The 19856-nt window shown below is 41.1% G+C and overlaps 1 protein-coding gene across 3 annotated transcripts in view; it reads left to right on the top strand.

Moving 5' to 3' along the window:
* The window catches only part of LOC117535262 (phosphatidylinositol transfer protein alpha isoform-like), a 29092-nt gene extending 10635 nt beyond the window's left edge, over window positions 1-18457 (top strand). The window contains exons 3-14 of one of the 3 annotated variants that reach the window (XR_004567387.1): window positions 4030-4175; window positions 6923-7020; window positions 7208-7215; window positions 8835-8909; window positions 10700-10783; window positions 10922-10999; window positions 12464-12574; window positions 13306-13428; window positions 13595-13647; window positions 14926-14949; window positions 16956-17021; window positions 17721-18457. Coding sequence is in view for 1 of the 3 variants with exons in the window: in XM_034199662.1 (XP_034055553.1) it covers window positions 4030-4175; window positions 6923-7020; window positions 7208-7215; window positions 8835-8909; window positions 10700-10783; window positions 10922-10999; window positions 12464-12574; window positions 13306-13428; window positions 13595-13642 (771 nt within the window). In the remaining 2 variants the exon portion in view is untranslated. Of the gene's footprint in view, window positions 1-4029; window positions 4176-6922; window positions 7021-7207; window positions 7216-8834; window positions 8910-10699; window positions 10784-10921; window positions 11000-12463; window positions 12575-13305; window positions 13429-13594; window positions 13648-14925; window positions 15728-16955; window positions 17022-17720 lie in introns of those variants that run through there. The other 2 variants (XR_004567388.1, XM_034199662.1) reach the window with 2 other exon arrangements.
* Window positions 18458-19856: the final 1399 nt, after the last annotated feature.

Below are 19856 nucleotides of genomic sequence, written 5' to 3'. Positions count from 1 at the left end.
CTCCTCTAACCTCTCTCCTCTCTCCTCTCTCCTCTCTCCTCTCTCCTCTAACCTCTCTCCTCTCTCCTCTCTCTTCTAACCTCTCTCCTCTCTCTTCTCTCTCCTCTCTTCTCTCTTTTCTCTTCTCCCTTCTGTCTCTTCACTCTCTCCTCTCTCTCTCTCTCAATGTTGGTGCGCAAATGCGCCTTTTTTCAAATGACCCGGTGCTCATTTTTTGGCGGAGGTGCGCATGCGCACCTGCGCACCAGTTATGTGCAGCCCTGATTATATAGCCTTTAGACAAAAAGCACAATTTGCACTTGTGGTGTTTTATTTTTTAGGTTAGCTTTTTCCATCTTTGTGTACAAAAAAGTGTTGTTTTTCCAAGCTTTTTATACAATTTTAAATCCACATTTTATACCGATTTGTCTTCTCTTTCTCCAATATACTGACAATTGTTGTGGGATTTGACCGTTTACAGCAGCAGTTCTTATATTTTAAGGCTGTCTCCTTGATTTTGTTGTCTTAAAGTTCTTACTTTGCATCCATATGAGGGGTTGCCACCTTTGAGCTTCTTTGAAAATAATTTAAATAAGGTTTAACCTGAGAACAGGGCTTGGAGTTGCACCGAATGTATTATTTTTTGGGTGCGTTCACACCTGCCTTGTTTAGTCCGGTTGAATCGAACCCTGGTGCGTTTAGCCGCTTGGTGCGGTTCATTTGGGTCGGTGTGAACGCAGCCCGAGACCTCTGAAGGGAACTAAACAACCGGACTCTAAAATAGGTGGTCTCGGAGCGCTTGCTTGCGAACTCTGGAGTGGTTCATTGCTGATGTGAAAGCAGTCCGCACCAAAACATAGGAAGCGTAGTATTTACGTGTCACAAGAACGCGGATATCTTAAAAAACCTTTAGCGAAAGAGTCTTTGAAGACATCCGCGGTTGTTTAGTTAAAGAGTGAAGCAGAATGAAGAGTTGAAGAGTGTCGTGTAAAGTAAAAAGTCAGAGCCACCTGTCGTCGGTGAAACGCCCTCCTGACTGCAGAACGTCTCATTATGTTATAATGTTTGTTAACGGACGTTGTCTGATGATATAATCATATGCGCGGGCCGCTAGAGTCTGTTGATCTCCAGATTAACAGCAGCATGAGAATAACCTCCCGAAAGTGCCGATGCTCCATGGCGGAGGCTCCGGTAGAAATAGCCGGGATTTGCGTTGTTACCCCCTTAATGTCTGACCAATGGGTGAACAGCATTTCCGAGCACATGACTTGTGTTTAAAGTTTATAGTCCGTTTGAGTTTTGCCCATGTGAACGCAAACCGAACCTTCTGAGAAATGAAACCATGTAACAAACTGTGGTCTGGTGCAAAGAAGCGGACTCTAGGTGTGGAGGGGACCTTCTGTTGAGGATAGTGTTGACGTCATCGCCTTAAAAAAAACACCCTTTTTTAATTATTGTGATTTTATATAGTTGATTTCCACCAGACTAAGATTTTCATCACTCACTAGCCAAGGAAAACATTGTTGTTAACTTTTCTCTATTTGCATTTTAAGGATAATGAAATGCAGGTTGAATCTATAACATCACGTGCCCTTTAGTGCAGCAAGGAGCAAACAGTGCATGGAGCTCAGTGAGAAAGCAGTTTTTTAAGAGGCTAACCACAACAGAAATGGATTAAAGTAGAATATTTGCTTGGATTAAAACACGTTGGGAACTGATTGCATTTAATGTTGACTTTTAGACTTCAAATCAATACTGAGTTAGTGTAATAATGTGGATTACACACCGGCGCTGAATCGATCCTCTGCAGCCACCACTGGCATATAACACCACACATAGAATATGAATATCTGTATCTGCGCCAGTGCACAGAAACCAGCTTCAAACCCAGTTCATAAGCGAAGCATTTTAAAGTGGATTTAGACAGATTTGGTGTTAGATCTAAACTTCAGATGTCATCGCTAATGTCTAAATGTTTACGAAGCGTTTAAAAGAGACAAAGACGACACACATTCAGCAGCTGTGACTCATTGTTTCCAGAGTCTCTGCCCTTAGTGCTGTCTCAGTGAAGGGTTGAACTCTGAGAAGGAGGAAGAGGAGGAAGAGGAAGAGGAGTTTAGAAATGGCCGAGTGCTTTTTGGGAGAGGCTGAAGTCTGAGTCCGGGATAAAGGGAAAGGGTTAACTGGAGGTCATAAAAAGAGAGGTTAGAGTTCATTAGGTTTATTTTTTAGGCTTTTGGGTTACAACCTTTAAGAAGGGCCTAAACACTTTCTTTTAGCACACACACACACACACACACACACACACACACACACACACACACACACACACGCACTTCTGTTTCTTTTTTTGAAAGTACATCACGCCCCTTGTAGCACTTTGGGATTACTTTTAGCAATGAAAGGTCCTTTACAAATCCAATGCATTATTATTATTGATCAGAATGAGATACTTGATCTATCTCGAAGGAAATTGGGTTTTGTGACGGCTGCTCCATTTCCGAATGAAAAATAATGATTAAATAAAAAATGTATACGGATACAAAAAGCTAAAGTATAAAGTCTCGTAAAAGCTGAAATAAAATATAATACAAATGGGCATATTGTTCTACGTTATATAACATGTACATGCATTGACATTGGTGAATTGGTATTCAAATAAAACATAGATTACATTTTTCATAATATTATTGTATTTGTATACAGTAGTGCAACAACCCTTCTTGACTTTTTCAGGAATACATAAGCATATATAGGGAGACATAGTTTGGAAAGGAATCATCTGAAATATCTTCTTAGCACATTTCAAGCTAAGAAGTGCAAGAAGTAAGTTGGTGAGGTGTTTAAAAACACAAAAATCAGTGCCTTATAGCTTTGTTCTCAAAACATATATCAAGAAAAGAGCTTATTTTTTGATACACAAAAGAAAATAAAGAAATATTTCCTACTTAATTTGCTGAACACAGGAAGCAAGAGACATTTCTACATTTTGACTTCAAACGGGATAACTTGAAGCTGAATTAATAACGTGTTTTGGCCACTAGGGGGCGGCAGAACACACAATGTCCATACACGGTTCATTTGAGGTCATCAGGTTTCTTTGAAAATGTCACTAATCAGAATCAGATACTTTATTTGTCTCGGAGGAAATTGCGCTTTGTGACAGTTGCTCCATTTAAGAACTAAATACAAAATAAACATAATCTAAAAATGCTCCAATTTGGGAATTACATTTTTTTTTTTATGTAAAAAAAAAAGCCTGCAATAAAATGCATCTTGGAAAAAATGATATATATTTACAAAGTTAAACGTGCACACTGTCCTACATTATATAACTAGTATATATTACAGTTTGTGTACAGGTGTATTGCTCTTAATATAAAGTTAATTAGATTGTATTTCCACATATAATAATAATACAGTAGTCTTCTCAGGAATACATAAGCACATAGGGAGACATCTGTACCACAGAAGTAGTTTAGAAAGAGCTCAGAAGCTAGGGAGGTGTTTACAAAAATATTTAGCTCCGTTTACATCAAGAAAATATCTTCTTTTGATATGAAATAGAAAACGACTAAAGGTGTCCCATTGCAATTTGCTATACGTGCAGATCAAGGGATATTTGTTTGACCACTAGGGGGCGACATACTCTGCTTGTTAATCATCACACCTTCTACAGGAGGGGAAAATCCCAGAATCAATCAAACAAATCTTTTAAAAGCAAACTGAAAACCCATCTCTTCGCATCTGTCTTCCTCGTACACTAGCTTCCATCACCTAGTTTCCTAATTACCATCACGTCAGTCACATGCTTTTATCACATGGCAATACTTATGTTGTTGTATAATGTTTTTTAAATTGTTATGCTATGACGTTTGTATTTTGTTTTTGCTTTGTGCAGCCCTTTGAGGCATTTCTTGTGATTTGGGGCTATAATACATTTGTATTTGATTCTGTCTCTGAACTGGAATGGTTTTATTGAATTTATATCTGATTGAATTCCTGGTTGTATGAATGTTAACCCTGCTCTCTCCCTTTGTGTCCCTGCAGTACCAGGTGGGTCAGCTGTACGCAGTAGCAGAGGCCAGTAAGAATGAGACTGGAGGGGGAGAAGGAGTCGAGGTTATAGCCAACAAGCCGTATGAGAAGGATGGGGAGAAGGGACAGTACACCCACAAGATCTACCACCTGAACAGGTACGCTGCTCACCTCATAGTCTGTGTTGGATATGGCGTGTGTGTTACATGCATGGATTTATAATAAGAACTGGATACAGCATGGGAGGCGGGGCCTCATTCATTTCTATGAGAGTTGCTCATTGGCGCATGATGATAAAATGGCCCAACTTTTGAGAGAGCGAAACGTCACAGATTACCCGGCATGCATTACATTACATTACATTACATTACATTGCATTTAGCTGACGCTTTTATCCAAAGCGACTTACAATAAGTACATTCGACCAGGAAGACACAACCTTGAAGAAAACAGAATCATAAAAGTACATCAGGTTTCATAGAGCCAAACATTTCAAGTGCTACTCAACTGGCTTTAGATAAGCCAGTCCTTTATTAGTATATAAGTGCTTTGTTAATAGTTCTATCGCTCGAAGTGGAGTCGAAAGAGATGAGTTTTCAGTTTGCGCCGGAAGATGTGCAAGCTTTCTGCATGCCTGAGAAGTACCCGTATGTGCGCTCATAGCGCATGCGCAACTTTAACCAAAATGCTCGTTCACATCAAGCACGTCAATTTGCGTACACGTAACAGCACCGCACGTTCATGACAGCATGGTAATGGTTTGTTATTATGATGGATTTCATATTAACGAGGCGGCAGTTGGCAGCTAGCGGCTAGCTAGTAATGATGCTAATGTACACATCAATCGTTATGTACTTATATTACGCTGTAACAGGATCTAGTGATATCCAACAGAGCTTCATTTAGCATGGAAGAATTATTGTACTGTATGTATGTATGTATATATATATATATATATATATATATATATATTGTTATGACCGGCTCGTAGGCCACAACGGAAAGATAACCAAACGTACACGAGTTTTCAAAAACCACGGCACATTTATTGCAGCTGTTAAATATTATGCACAAAATAGATGGACGAGGGGAGAGGATCGCTGTGTTACTCCTCATGCGGCCGGCTTGGAGAGAGTCAGGGGCCTCCTTGACTCCGGGAAGCTGGGCTTAATAGCACCTCAGCGCCGGCCAGGTGTCCGCGATCGCGCTGATTGGCCTCTTCAGCTCCACCCCACCGTAAGACCTGTAACACACCTTCCACACAGGCTCTGGGGCCGTCACAATATATATATACAGTGCAATAAGCTTCTTAGTGCAATAATAAGCTACAGGGACGTTAATCTAACGTCGTTAATATTAACTTAAACTTTATTTAATACAACATTTACGGTACAAGATTTAATCATACAGCCCATGTAGTATAATATTTTACAAATGATGAATTACAGCAAACATGTGCAATATATCCATTATTACAGCTCCGTGGCAGTAAGGCGATATGGGTCCGTTGTTATTGTGCATCCATGGGTAAAGAGAAACGCATGTAGTGCTGAACACGTAACATGAACGTGCCGGGCGGCGTGGTCCCGTGGGTTAGATGCGCGTTCATAATGCAGAGGGAAATAACTCAGAATAACGTTATTAGCACATTTTACAACTTGAGGAACGAATGTTTTTAATAAAGGCTATACACGTGTTCATACTGGGTTGTTTATTTAGTTTAAAAAAAATTATCCAACGAGTTACAGACCACTCTTTCCCCATGTAAATCAATGGGAAAAACTGTTTCCGGGCCCAGCAACCTAAAGGAAGTGTAGTACCGCCGTTTGGCCACAACGAATATTCTCATCAGACTCCGGTGCACTTCCTGGGGGCTTGGGTACATGTTGTGATCATGGACCCCTCGTCTCTGTTGTGTGATTGTGATGTGCTTGTCACTGCCCGATCTGCTGCTCTGCCCGATCTGCAGTGCGCATGTGCGAGATGGTCCGCCATATTGGACAACTCCGGACGGCAACCTAAGTAGGACAACATTGACACAGTGGCTTTTAGCAAAGCTCAAAAAGAAAACTCGAGAGAGATGAGTTATTATTACAACGTGACTTCACTATTATTTAACAACTCTTTTTATTGGGTTCTTTTATTTGGGGTTGAGTACATTGTCAGAATAAGTGAGAAATGGATTTAACTTCTGTTAGACAGCTATCATACTGAATACATATTTACTGTGAATGTGTGCAAAAATGTATGGCATATAGCTGGCCAAAAGCCACTGTGTCAAGTGTCCTTCTTGGGTTGCCGTCCGGAGTTGTCCAATATGGCGGACCATCTCGCACATGCGCACTGCAGATCGGGCAGAGCTGCAGATCGGGTAGTGACAGTGCTATATGTGACATGTAACGTGTGTTGTTTGGCTTGTATTGTTCTCTTTCATCCTTTCTTTATAACTAATGCTGTTGATGTGTTGTGATTAAAGCTCACCTATCATGCTATTTTTAGGCAATAGCACAGGTCTCAGATATATATAAATATATAAAAAACATGTCTATGAAGTGTTTTGCTCCAAATACCAAACAGATCATTCTAGCCATGCCTCATATCCCTCTATTTCACTTCCTGTTTCTAAAGTGCTGATTTGGGGGATAAAGTTTTAAAAATAAAAGAAATTGATAAAAAATAAAAAGCAGGGGGCTGAGCTCATGCGGGACCCGGCAGCTACTGTCTAAACTAAATGCTGCCGTGATGAAACGCCATATCAATAATACACCATTTATTTTTTTCTAAAATAATTTTTAAATCATTCACATCATTAATAAAATAAAAACATATCTTTTTTTAATAGAATATGTAAATCTTTAGTCAATAACATAGATTTTATATTGAAAATGTGTGTGTGTGTTTGCAGTAAAGCGAAAGTGCCGGATCTCATCAGGAAGCTCGCTCCCAAAGGCTCTCTGGGGGTTCACGAGAAGGCGTGGAACGCATATCCTTACTGTAAAACAGGTGAATCTCACACACACACACACACACACACACACACACACACACACACACACACACACACACACACACACACACACACACACAATCTGTTTAAATACACACTCCAGCTGTTTACGGTGTGTGTGTTAATAACTCCTTCTCTTCTGTCCTCTCTCTCCTCCGCTCTGCACCGTTCCCTCTGATGCAGTCCTATCTGTGAGTATTTATTTTATGACTATACTATAGGGAGAAGAGTTAGACATTTAGTTGAGTCGATTTATATGCACGATAATGAGGATACTAAATACAAACACTAGGGGAAAACCCCACAAAATCTTCGCCTATTAAAACAAAAGGACCTTACTGCTCCTCAAAATGAATAAATAAGATGTGTGAAATTACCAGAAGCATCCTACAATAAACTTCAAGAAGATATTAGGAATGTTTTACGTTGTCCTAAATGCCAGCAAGGAAAATGTAACCGTCACATTCAGGGATCTCCATACTGTAGAGCTTAAGTTGAATTAAAGCAATGAGTTATTGATTTGACAATAATTGGCTCATTTATTTTGAATAAATTGAGAGAAAGTGTCTTGTGTCAGTGGTAACCTGGCACCAAAGAAAATACAATATAAAATAGTTGTTTTTTTATCTTATTCAAATGGAGAGATAATTATTTGGCCTGGAAACAATATCTATGAAATGCATCCGGGAGATTTTGACTGCAGTGCTGTGTGTGTTTGAAGAAAAAAATGAAGATTGATTCTCCAAAAATCCTGAATGGTGGGAGGCGTGTGGTGCAGTGGATAGTGCGTTGGTGTTCGGATCAGGGTGTCACAGGCTCAAACCCACTGCAGTCAGTATGTCTTTGGGTGCGTTTCACTTCTTATTTTAATTTCCTCGCTCCTCGGGCTCGGTCTCACCGGAGGTTGATTTGTCTGCGCCATCTTGAGTACCGTCCCAGTGGCCTTATTTGTGCCGGAGGAGCGATAACGATGCCCCGCCCCCTTACTGTGTATCGCTCACTGATTGGACGATGCAGCTGATCTGGCTGCTGTCAAACGATCAGCTGTGCGGCGTCATCACAAACGGACGTGGCTTCACGTGACGCTCCGGAGGAAACGACGTCCCATTGTTCTTAAAACTCATTTCCCTGCTTCTCGTGGTTTCCTTGCGTCTCTCCATGCTTCCTTGGTGGGAGGGACTAGACCAGTGTTTCTCAAACTTTTTCATACCAAGGACCACTTAACCAATAAAAAAACACTCGCGGACCACCTAACTCCACAAATATCCCAAAACACATCGTTTTTTACAAATCGCCTGAAAATGGTACAAACAAGTGGCAAAATGTGTGATGAAGGTGTTTATCTGGGCAATAGCATGCAATTGAAAGTGAAACTTAAGCTCGTTCCATTGCGGAGATATTCCCGCGAGAGTGCGAAAATAAATGTATTTATTTCAAATGTGAAATGTTACCAATATACTCACGGACCACTAGGGGGCGCTCACGGACCACCAGTGGTCCGCGGACCACACTTTGAGAAGCACTGGACTAGACGCAGGGAAAGGACGCAATTGAGGGACGCAAGGAATCCATTTAACCGAAGTGAGACTCTTCACCCCAAAGTGCTCCTGTGGGGATTGCCCACAGTGTTGAGTATGTTAGTCGCTTTGGATAAAAGCGTCTGACATGTGATGTGATGTAATGGATATGTCGAGGCCTGATTCTGCATAAAGGCTCAAATAATGTTTCCCATGTCTGTTTACAAACTGTAACTCTTCATAATGTTGTTGTTGTTGACTGATCCTATCCTCGGTCTCTCTGTTGTTTACAGAACGAATACATGAAAGACAATTTCAGCATCACCATCGAGACGTGGCACAAGCCTGATATGGGAGACCAGGAAAATGTAAGTAGAGATAAATGTTAATGATGTCCAAAGAAGCTGTATATTACTACTACTAATATTTGTTCATAAATATGTATCCTTGTATTTTTGTACGACGATTAGCTTTTCATTAGCAACCCGTCCCTTTCAATGGTCTTTTAGTCTTTACCTGCTTTTATATTGTTTTATTTATTTAACAGTTTTAAAAGCAACATTTCCTTTTACGTTGGTCTTTTAATATTTGAATCGTTTCACCTTTATTAGAATGATGACGTTTTTATTACTATTATCTTTTTATATTGATTTGAACCGTACCGATATGTTTAACGATGTTAAAGGGTTTCATTTTGTTACATCATGTTGAGTCTTGTTTTCCGAGAGGAATCTTAATTTTATTGTGTTTTTATTCTTATCAAACATTGTACTGTCTCTTAACCCAGGGGTCTTCAAAGTGTGGAAGGTGAGCCTCCCCTCAGAGAACATAAGAACAGCCGCGCCCCCCTCCCAATTATTATTGCTATTGTTGTTGCTATAATGCAGGGGTATCATTATGCAGTGGAATGCCCTTACCTACTGGCCTAGTTAAATCAAAGTGGTTACTTTCTGTTGGCTGGGCAGTGAAGTTTTACACACCGTCTTATTTGACTTTCTCAGGACTTACAACTGTTTTTTGGGGGCAGACCCCCACAAAGAAAAAAATATATACACACATACAAGGTCATCATCTTAACAGTTATTTATGATCATCCGTGAGCAGAGCATCAAGTTGCCTATTACAGCTGAATGCGGCGATTACCTTGTTGTTCAGCAAAACGCCTCACAGACGTATTAAGATCTAAAGCTTTAGTGCGCTTTGATTCAATGCTGAGTACAGCCACACTGACAGGCTCTTCTCTGTCATTGTAGACCGCACCTCATTCCTTCCGTCTACTTGGGTCCGAATGCGCCGTCCCACTCAAATTAAATCGCCGCTAATCACTGGGGTTACAAGGCTCGCGTCTTGTGCTGCATTCACTTGCACTCGGACATTAGGGATTTTCTCTCATAAATGTCCGATGAGCCACAACTTTTCTTTCAAAACAAAGCTGCCAACTGGGGTGGCAGCCGGTAGATCCGCCCCTGCTTGACCGGTACTTGCTTTTGATCAAAGTCAAGGCGGAAAACCACACAGGTAGGCGGAGGTGAAGGGAATGAGCACTTTTACAGCCTTGTTGGCGAGGTGGGGGAACTCGGTCTCCACAGACAGCCAAAAGTGTGCAAGTGACGCTTTCTGCCAGACGCTGTCTCCTCTCTCACTTTAGGTAACTTCACTAAAAATCGATCCATGTTGCCGCTCGCATAAAGTTAACGAGCTAGATTTCACTGTTTCTCGTTATTTGTTTCTCTCGCTGCGCCTCCCCTGAAGCTCTCTGGCGCCCCCCAGGGGATGCGCGCCTCACACTTTGAAAACCGCTGTCTTAACCTGTTAAAATGTTATATTTGGTTGCATGTACCTGTAAAGTTCTTAACAAATAATCTGAGGGGAATTTCTTGTTGTTTTATTTTTAACTTGTGAGGTGTCGCCATTTTGTAAAGCACTTTGAGCTGTATGAAAAGTACTATATAAATAAAGCTTTATTATAACTAATGAAGCTAATGTGCTGGAATCACAACCAAGTTTGTGTATTTCATATCTCCCAATATAGAAGTGGGATATCATTTAGATTTAGTGTGCAAGAAAGGCATCTTAAATTAAATATAACTGTAACATGTGTTTCATATCTTCCTTGCCTCTTCCAAACCTCTGACCTCTTGGTTCTGATTCGCTGCAGGTTCACGGCCTGGAGAAAAGCAAATGGGATGAAGTGCAGATAGTCGACATCGACATCGCTGACAAAAATAGCATCCATCCAAAGGTAAGAGTCCTCTGCATGTTCTCAAAAACATGTCCATGTTTTATGGGTCATCTTTAACCCTCTGGTTGTATTTGCTGGGTTTGGTTCATGTTTGTCCTTCTGCTCCGTTTTTGTGATTGCTCTTCTTTCTTTCTGTAGGATTACAACCCAGAACACGATCCGGCCATCTTCAACTCGGTGAAAACGGGCCGAGGGCCTCTGGGACCGGAGTGGAAGGTGAGAGGAGGACATGTTTGTTTATCAGGACTACAGGGAAAGTACTGCTCCTAACATTTTAAATGCTGGTGAAGAAGAAGAAGATACAGAATCGCCTTTTGTGTATTATATCACTGGATTTAAAGATCAAAGATTTTAATATCAAATGCACATAAGCTTCAGTGTAGAAATGGCAATGAAATTCTTCTGACCAGAGGCCTGTACTACGAACTGGATTTTCTCTTAGCGGCTAACTTCAGGGAAAACTCTGGGTTTCCGGTTCTACGAAGCTGGTTCTCTTTTTAGCGGGCTAGATCTCCATGGTAACTTGTGCTGTGCGGCTAACCTGGTCCGGAGCAGGTTAGGTTGCAGGCTAAGAGATCAACTCAGTGAAAGCACCGCCTGCTGACCAATCAGAGCTCAGTGTGCGGAGTTTAAAGCGATCAAGTCATATTACAGGAGAAAGGAAATACAGAAAAGCTGCCGTCGCAGGAAAGACGGCCGGCAAAAATCACCGACTGTGTGAACGTGAACATTAATAGAATATCACCTCCATCTTCAGAGCAATCTGACTATTATAACATTAGCGTTAAGAAAGCTTACTTACATATCTGCCACAACATAAGTAACCGGATCAGAGTAACATTAAGTACAGTCCGCGGCATATCACTTCATAATGTATCATCTCCTGATCTGAGTCAGCTGAGCCGTATCTGGCCGTGCAACACTCACAGTGTCACAGACTGTATGCAGAAGTATTATTTTAAGCAACACATTAAGTTGAGGAAACACTCGAGACAAATGTAATTAAAGTCAGATCGTGTTTTAGACGGGGCAGTGATATCATAAACCTAATGTACGTATTCAAACACTTGTTCTGTTCCCAGCTGTATTCACCTTGCAGGTGCAGCTCTGTGGCTTTGATCCTGGATAAAGTGTTTAAGTCATGGATGTTTAAAGTTTAACATCTTCATATGTCTAATATTATAGTTGACTTTTCATTCAGGAAGTGTGACGCTGCGCTGTCAGTACGCTTGTCCATGTCTGTGATTGGTCAAATGTTGAAACTGTCCCCGCCCCTTTCATGTGAACGTGCTCTCAGCCGGACAAAGAAACCCTGGGTTGAGTTACCGAGTTGATAACCAGCGTCGTAGGACCGCTTAGCGAGATCGTGTTTGTTTTGGGTTAGGTAAGCCGGGTAACTCAAACATATCCAGGGTGGGGTATAATATTGGCTTCTAAAAGGTAGTGTTTTCTCAGGTAAAGTGTCTCAAAATGGTATTTAAGTACAGTACTTTAGTAAATGTACTTTATTACAGTCCACCACTGGAAAGGCATGTGTTTCCCTACTAAAAGTGTGTGTTTTGATGTGTCCTGTGTGTTTTGATGTGTCCTGTGTGTTTTGATGTGTCCTGTGTGTTTTGATGTGTCCTGTGTGTTTTGATGTGTCCTGTGTGTTTTGATGTGTCCTGTGGGTGTTTGCAGAAAGAGCTGGCTGATAACCCCGACTGTCCTCACATGTGCGCCTACAAGCTGGTCTCTGTGGAGTTCAAGTGGATCGGCCTGCAGACGGCTATGGAGAGAACCATCCACAAGGTAAACGAACCTTGTTTATGTTACATGTGGCAATGAAGAGAGGGGTGATGAGAGAGGGGTGAGAGGAGAGATAGAAGGAAGAGAGGGGTGAGGAGAGAGAGAGAAGGAAGGGAGGGGTGGGGAGAGAGAGCAGGAAGAGAGGGGTGAGGAGAGAGAGAGAAGGAAGGGAGGGGTGAGGAGAGAGGGGTGAGAGGAGAGATAGAAGGAAGGGGAGAGGAGAGAGAGAAGGAAGGGGAGAGGAGACAGAGAAGGAAGAGAGGGGTGAGGAGAGAGCGGGTGAGAGGAGAGATAGAAGGAAGGGGAGAGGAGAGAGAGAAGGAAGATAGGGGTGTGAGGAGAGAGAGAGAGAAGGAAGGGGAGAGGAGAGAGAGAAGGAAGAGAGGGGTGAGGAGAGAGAGAGAGAGAAGGAAGGGGTGACAGACAGACAGACAGACAGACAGACAGACAGACACCTCCCCATTAACTGAGTTTTAAACATGAGCATATCTGCTCATAGTCCGGTAATTACCTGCTAACGGAAACTCTGTTACGCAACTCTTATTATTATTGAAACATGACCGGTAAGTTTCAAATTTGTCCGGTAAAATTAATTCTGTCCGGACATTTGACCGGCGAGAAAAAAATCCTAGCGGAAACCCTGAAATGGATGTGTTGTAATAATTAGATTTATATTTCCCATGTAACTAATATCTGAATCTCTGTTTCCTCACACACCTGTCGGGGGTTTCCAGATAGAGAAGCGTGTTTTCACACACTTCCACAGACAGCTGTTCTGCTGGATCGATAAATGGATCGATCTGTCGATAGACGACATCCGACGCATTGAGGACGAGACGAAGGCACAGCTGGATGAGGTGAGACGTTAACCACTTTCATTTCTAAATTAATTATTTCATTTGTATTGTATTATTTTGGTTTCATTGTATTTGTATTAATTAATTTAATAGGTATTTATTGATTTTGTCTTGCTTTTATTTGACTGAGAGGGATCACCATGTAACCATTGTCTCCTTGTCACAGATGAGGGAGAATGATGAAGTGAAAGGCCTGGGAATTGATGAGAACTGACCTGAGTGAGTATTCAACCTTTTATCAGATAAGATGGAGCTTTATTAATCCTCGTGGGGAAAATCGGGATTTGAAACGGCAGATTGAAGACAGATTCACACAAGATAAAGATTAATACAATTAAAGATCAAATTAAAATGATATACAGCTAAGTACCTTTTTCAAATAAGCAATGAATAAAAAAAGCACTGTCAAAAGCATGATGTAATGTATTTTTTAAATTATTTTTATTATTATTAATATCCCAAAAATGCTTATAATAATGACAAACTTATATAAAATAATTGATGATACATTCATAATTTTATTTAATTATGTTTTTCGTTCATTCCACTTTTATTTACACATCTGTTTACCTTTTTCCTATGTTCATTTGAGGTGTTGTTGTTTACTAAATAAAAGTAATTCTAAATCCATTTATTCATGATCAAATGTTAACCCGTGAAAACTACTGTATAAATGTGTTATTTTATTATAAGTATTTATATTATTACTATTACTTTTATTTATATTTTTATTAAATGCAAACAATGTTTGTGAAATATAAATAAGTGCAATAATTGAATTAATAATTGTATTTAATTTGGTTTGAATTAATTCCATATTTATTTACCCCTCCGTTATTTTATTTCATTTATCAATTTGTATTTACTTGTGAGTGGATTTTTGTGAGGGGGCAGTTACATGCCACACGGGGCAGTGAGGACGGGTGGCAGAGGGAGGAAGGGGAGAGGAGAGAGAGAAGGAAGCGAGGAGTGAGGAGAGATACAAGGAAGGGAGGGATGAGGAGAGAGAGAAGGAAAAGAGGGGTGAGGAGAGATGAGAGAGAGAGAGAAGGAAGAGAGGGGTGAGGAGAGAGAGAAGGAAGCAAGGAGTGAGGAGAGAGAAGGAAGTGAGGAGTGAGGAGAGATAAAAGGAAGGGAGGGGAGAGGAGAGAGAGAATGAAGTAAGGAGAGAGAGAAGGAAGAGAGGGGTAAGGAGAGAGGAGAGAGAGAAGGAAGAGAGGGGTGAGGAGAGAGAGAAGGAAGAGAGGGGTGAGGAGAGAGAGAGAAGAAGCAGTGGTGGAAGAAGTACTCAGATTTCTTACTTACTTACAAGTGGCAATACTAAATTGTAAAACTACTCTGTTCAAGTAAAAGTACAAAAGTATTAGCATCAAACTATACTTGAGGTACCACAAGGGAAAGTCATTCTAAATGTTTCTATTCGTGATCAAATGTATATATTTCTCTATAAAAAACCCTAAATCATTATAATGATGAAACCGTTCTGTTCCTCCTCAGATCCCTCTCTTCCTCGGACTCTGCAGCGTGTTGAGAGTTTCATAGTATGTTGAATACTTAAAACGAAAGTTAGTTATAATCAAATATAATCAATTATATTCTTGTATAACCCACAATGGAAATGCTTCATATTTTAGGTTTTTCTATAGTTACAGTATAAACAAAACCAAGTGGTTTGTTAAGTTGAGTGTAAGGCCTATAATGAGTTATGGGGGTCACTGATAAGGAAGAAGGCAGTTTTTTCCCTCTCCTCTCACAGGGGTGCACAGGGGGGGGGGGGGCTCCTGACTTAAGGAGAAACACATTGAGGCCTCAAAAAGGTGTTTATGTCATAGCCATAGAAAATGTCTAGTCATGTTTAGCTTTTTTTTACACAAACATGGGAAGGTGTGTCTTAGGCCATAGCTAATAGAAGATGTTGGTTGGGAATAGAGGAGGTGTTTTTTTGGGGTTTCGATCCGGGTTTTTTGAGCATAAAGAGACTGGTTTTTTGAGAGAGCGCGAGAGAGAGGGGGGTTTCCCCTGGTATACTCTCTCCCGGTAGGCTCTGTCCTTCAGAGCTGGGTTAATAGCTCTCGGTAAGGTTCTCTCAAACTTGGTAAATATCTCTTGAATTTCTTGGTTGGAATGCTGAGTGAATTTCTTTGAATGCTGAGTGAATTTCTTGGTTGGAATGCTGAGTGGAATGATTTGATGGGAGATGTGTGAGTATTAGTAACCGCCACCGTGAGGATCTTCCTCCGAATACCTGCAGGAGATAGGTATGTGTTTGTGGATGTTAGTACCCGCCATCTGTGTCGGATAGGAGTGGGTTTGTGATTAGTAACCGCCACCGTGAGGATCTTCCTCCGAATACCTGCAGGAGATAGGTGTGTGTTTTTGAATGTTAGTACCCGCCATCTGTGTCGGAAAAAAGGTATGAACCTGATGTGAATTGATTGGGTGAAAATGAAAGTTTGAATTCAGATTTTTATTGTCACCGGTCTTTTTATGAGGAAATCCCTCTAAATTCTATCGGGAGATTTTAAAAGGTCACAACTGAATTGGGCAGTTGAAGTTAAACATTTTGGCAATAAATATAAGACTGTGAATTAAAGTTTCATATTTGAACATGATCACAGCATCATTTTTTTTTAGTATGATTATAATGTTGTAACGAGAGAAGGTAAAAACCCTGTATTAGTTTGGACCTATTTTTCTTCAAATAAACTGATCCCACCTGTTGGATTGGGATAACTAAAAGAAAATCTGTGCTCTCCTCTCCTGCTTCAAAGGTAAGACTGCACTCTGCCACACACACACTTAGGTAGGAACACACTCCATTTACTGATATCAAAATCCTTCGGGATCCCTTAAAGGTGGGGTAGGTACGTTTGAGAAACCGGCTCGAGATACACTTTTTGTTATATTCCATGGAATGCTCTTATCATCCCGGTAGCAATGAATATCTGAAGTGCTTTGACAAAAAATCCATAAAAAAATGTCATCTGTGGAAGCCGTAATACTGTAAAAAGTACAACCAATCCGTTTAGCCGGCTAAACGGATTGGATTGCCGACCTGTCTGTCAGCCTTCCATCTCGTGCACGCACAAATGTATCTCGTGCCCTCATTGGGCGTGCCGTCATTGGGCGTGCATTGCAGCAGTACTTCAATGACTCTCCAGCAACAGGCGGCCACTTTCACCAGTCTGCTGACGTCATGTGCGCGTTCATGTGTGTTGGAGGAGGTGCTCTGTAAGGAAGGGGCGGATTCTTTTCCGCTGTGTACTTTCAAATTTTAGTGCACTCGAGCCGGTTTCTGAAACTTACCTACCCCACCTTTAAACAGATTAAAAAAGAGTTGTCTGAATTGAAACAGCAGTTAATTGAACCTGATTATTCGGGAAGTTAATAGAGGTGAGATCTTGCTGACGTTGGTGGATCTGAGCCAAGCAGTAAACTTACATAGACTCAATAACTTCGGTCAGGTCAATTAGTAGGTCAGAGTAATTTACCGGAATAAATTATCAGGACCTCGCCAACTCTAAACAAGCGGCTTCATGGGAATAAACAAGAACACCTCCAAACTAATAAAACCTGCTCTTAATAAGAGCTTATATTAGGCGCATTCACACTGCGGTACTTTTCCCACAAAGGTTCATGTGAACTTAGTTCATGAGAACTCTTTTATCGCGTTCACACCAAAAAGAGCCGGTACTAAAATTAGTTCATGTGAACCTTTTTACCCCCACGAAAGTCCCTGCTAGAGAGCAGGGACTTTTGTGCGGGTCTCTTGTGAGAAAAGAGCTATATTTCTGATTGGCTGGGCGGATTGCAAACCACGCCCCGTAAAACTCCCAAAAAGTTTTGTGAAGCCTCCATTTTATTATCCTCGCATTAGCATTATTAGCATTAGCATTAGCCCAGCGCAGAAACGCAGAGAGACTAACTTATGGCAACACAAAATAAAACATGGGAGATGAGGAGGTGTCGGCGTTCTGGCGATTTACTCGGAAGGCTTCAGTAGAAGCTGCTGGGAGTCCCAGCAGCTTCTACTGAAGCCAGTCCCCAACTCCGGGGACTTCCGGCCGGGGACTTTGGGCGGCAGTATACGCCGTGAAGTGGTTTGCGGCCTGCCAGTAAACCCAAAGCAGAAGAAGAACAAGTGACATCAGCGGCTTCATTTGCCTAATCTACCCCCAGGGACTTTTTCCAGTGTGAACGCGATCTGTACTTAGTTCATGAGAACTAGAGAGTTCACATGAACTAAGTTCACATAAACCTTTGTGGGAAAAGTACTGCGGTGTGAATGCGCCTATTATGGAGCAGCAGCAGTTGTGTGTATTTATCGAATATATTTGAGTACAGCAGCGTTTTTAAGGGAGTGTTTTACGTGTTACGGGATTATTTCTGAGGATGAAACGTTCTTGTTTACGCCCATTTATCTATTTTAACATATTAAGAAAGGTGTGGGATGTCTCTCGTCTGATTGCTGTTATCTTTCTTTTTTTTAATTGCTGTTCTTTTGGGTTTTTCTTGAATTTTTTTTATGCATAATTTCTCAGTGATTTATTTTTATTTATTCTTAAATCTCCTGCAAAAGCTCCAGTTACTAGGATATTGTTTCTGAAATAATTCACTCAAATAATGCATTTTTCAGGACAATCTGAAATGTTCATTTGATTCATTATTACATGGTGGATGGAGGCATTGCAATATGAATAAAGCTCATGATTTATGTAGAAACTCATGCATATGACGTGTTTACTTTGAAAAGAAACATTACATATACTTTCACAGTAGTCTGGTTATCCTCTTCCGGTTTAACTCTTTACAAAAACACCAGCTACTGTTCTGTAACTACGGTTTTGGGTTGACTTTGTGAGTGTTTGTGATAAAGTGCAAAACAATTAATCTCTAAACTAAGAAGATGGACAGTTTGAGAGTTTGACCTCTGTACGTCTTGTCCTGTGTCGAATGAAATAACTTGGATTTGTATGACTTGAGTTATATGATTGTGTAGTTTATTAAAGACAATGTATTTGTGCCTTGATTTTTGTATTTTTGCACATCTTACTTCTGCTGGAAAGAGCAAACATTGCATCCTATTGTTTTACTTTTCACTACAGACCAGAAATTGCAGGTATTTACATGACATGTTATCCATTTAATCACTTGTGTCATTCTTCCTGCTATATTCAAACATCCATCCATCTTCTCCCGCTTATCCATGGTCGGGTCTCGGGGGTAGCAGTTCCAGCAGAGAGCCCCAAACGTTCCTTTCCCCTCATCAACCAGCTCTGACTGGGGTGTCCCAAGGCGCTCCCAGGCCAGCGAAGAGATATAATCCCTCCACCTGGTCCTAGGTCTACCCCTCGGTCTCCTCCCAGCTGGACATGCCTGTAACACCTCCCTAGGTGCCCGACAAAAAGGAGAAGCGGCTCAACTCCGAGTCCCTCCCGGATGACCGAACTTCTCACCTTATCTCTAAGGGAGACGCCAGCCACCCTGCGGAGAAAACCCATCTCGGCCGCTTGTATCCGCGATCATTCAAACATGTTTTACTATTTTACAAAATAAAAAGAATAAATAAATTCAATACATTTTTTATTGATTGAATCTGAAGAAACGACAACACAAGTTTAATCTTGAATCCAAAAATAAACTTTATCAGAACTTACTTTGGGAATTATTAGATCAAATCAAAGTTTATTTATATAGCCCAATATCACAAAACATGTGGCTTTACAGAATAATAAACATAGATGACAGTATGAAATAATGTATAACAACATGAAAGAATGCGAAATACAAATAAAACAGATAAAAATAGAACAAAAAGACAGAACAAACAACACAATTAAATGTAGGACTCAGGAGGACAAACATGGGGAATAATCTAAAACCAGCTCTAACTAATGAAGCTCAGCGCAAGTTCAACCAGGAAGACCGTCTTTACTCATTGACTGTCCATGTTACTACTCTCTCTCCTCGCAATAAGTGATCGGGGCGTCACTCCCCAGCTTAACCAATCACTTTGCTCTATTCTCATAAGCCTATCATAGCGCTCCGCTAAACCTTTAAAATCTGCTCTCCCCCTGTCATTTCAAGTGATTCGACCCAACCCTCCTCCACTCCTGTCCACCTCCTGTCTCTCTGAATCCAGGGTCAAGCTAAAGGCCCTGACACACCAAGCTGAAACCAAAGAACAAGTCCCGACGGAACACGACTGTTGTGTCGCCTCACGTCTCCTGCGTCTTGGCCAAAAAGTCGCACCGAACACACCGCAAAGACTTCAGCCGACGGCCAAGAAGCACATGAGCGACCCGATATCACGGCAAAACGTGAACATGTGACGATTTACCATGCTGGGAGACGTGAAGATGTCACGATTTCGTCCCTTCAAACGTGACAGCTACACGGTATTGTTAAACAGAAATAACCGGAAATAC

Source organism: Gymnodraco acuticeps, unplaced genomic scaffold (assembly GCF_902827175.1).
Source record: "Gymnodraco acuticeps unplaced genomic scaffold, fGymAcu1.1, whole genome shotgun sequence".
NCBI classification, from domain to species: domain Eukaryota; kingdom Metazoa; phylum Chordata; class Actinopteri; order Perciformes; family Bathydraconidae; genus Gymnodraco; species Gymnodraco acuticeps.
Note: the sequence above shows the minus strand (reverse complement) of the source record. Positions and strands in the feature narration are given on the sequence as shown.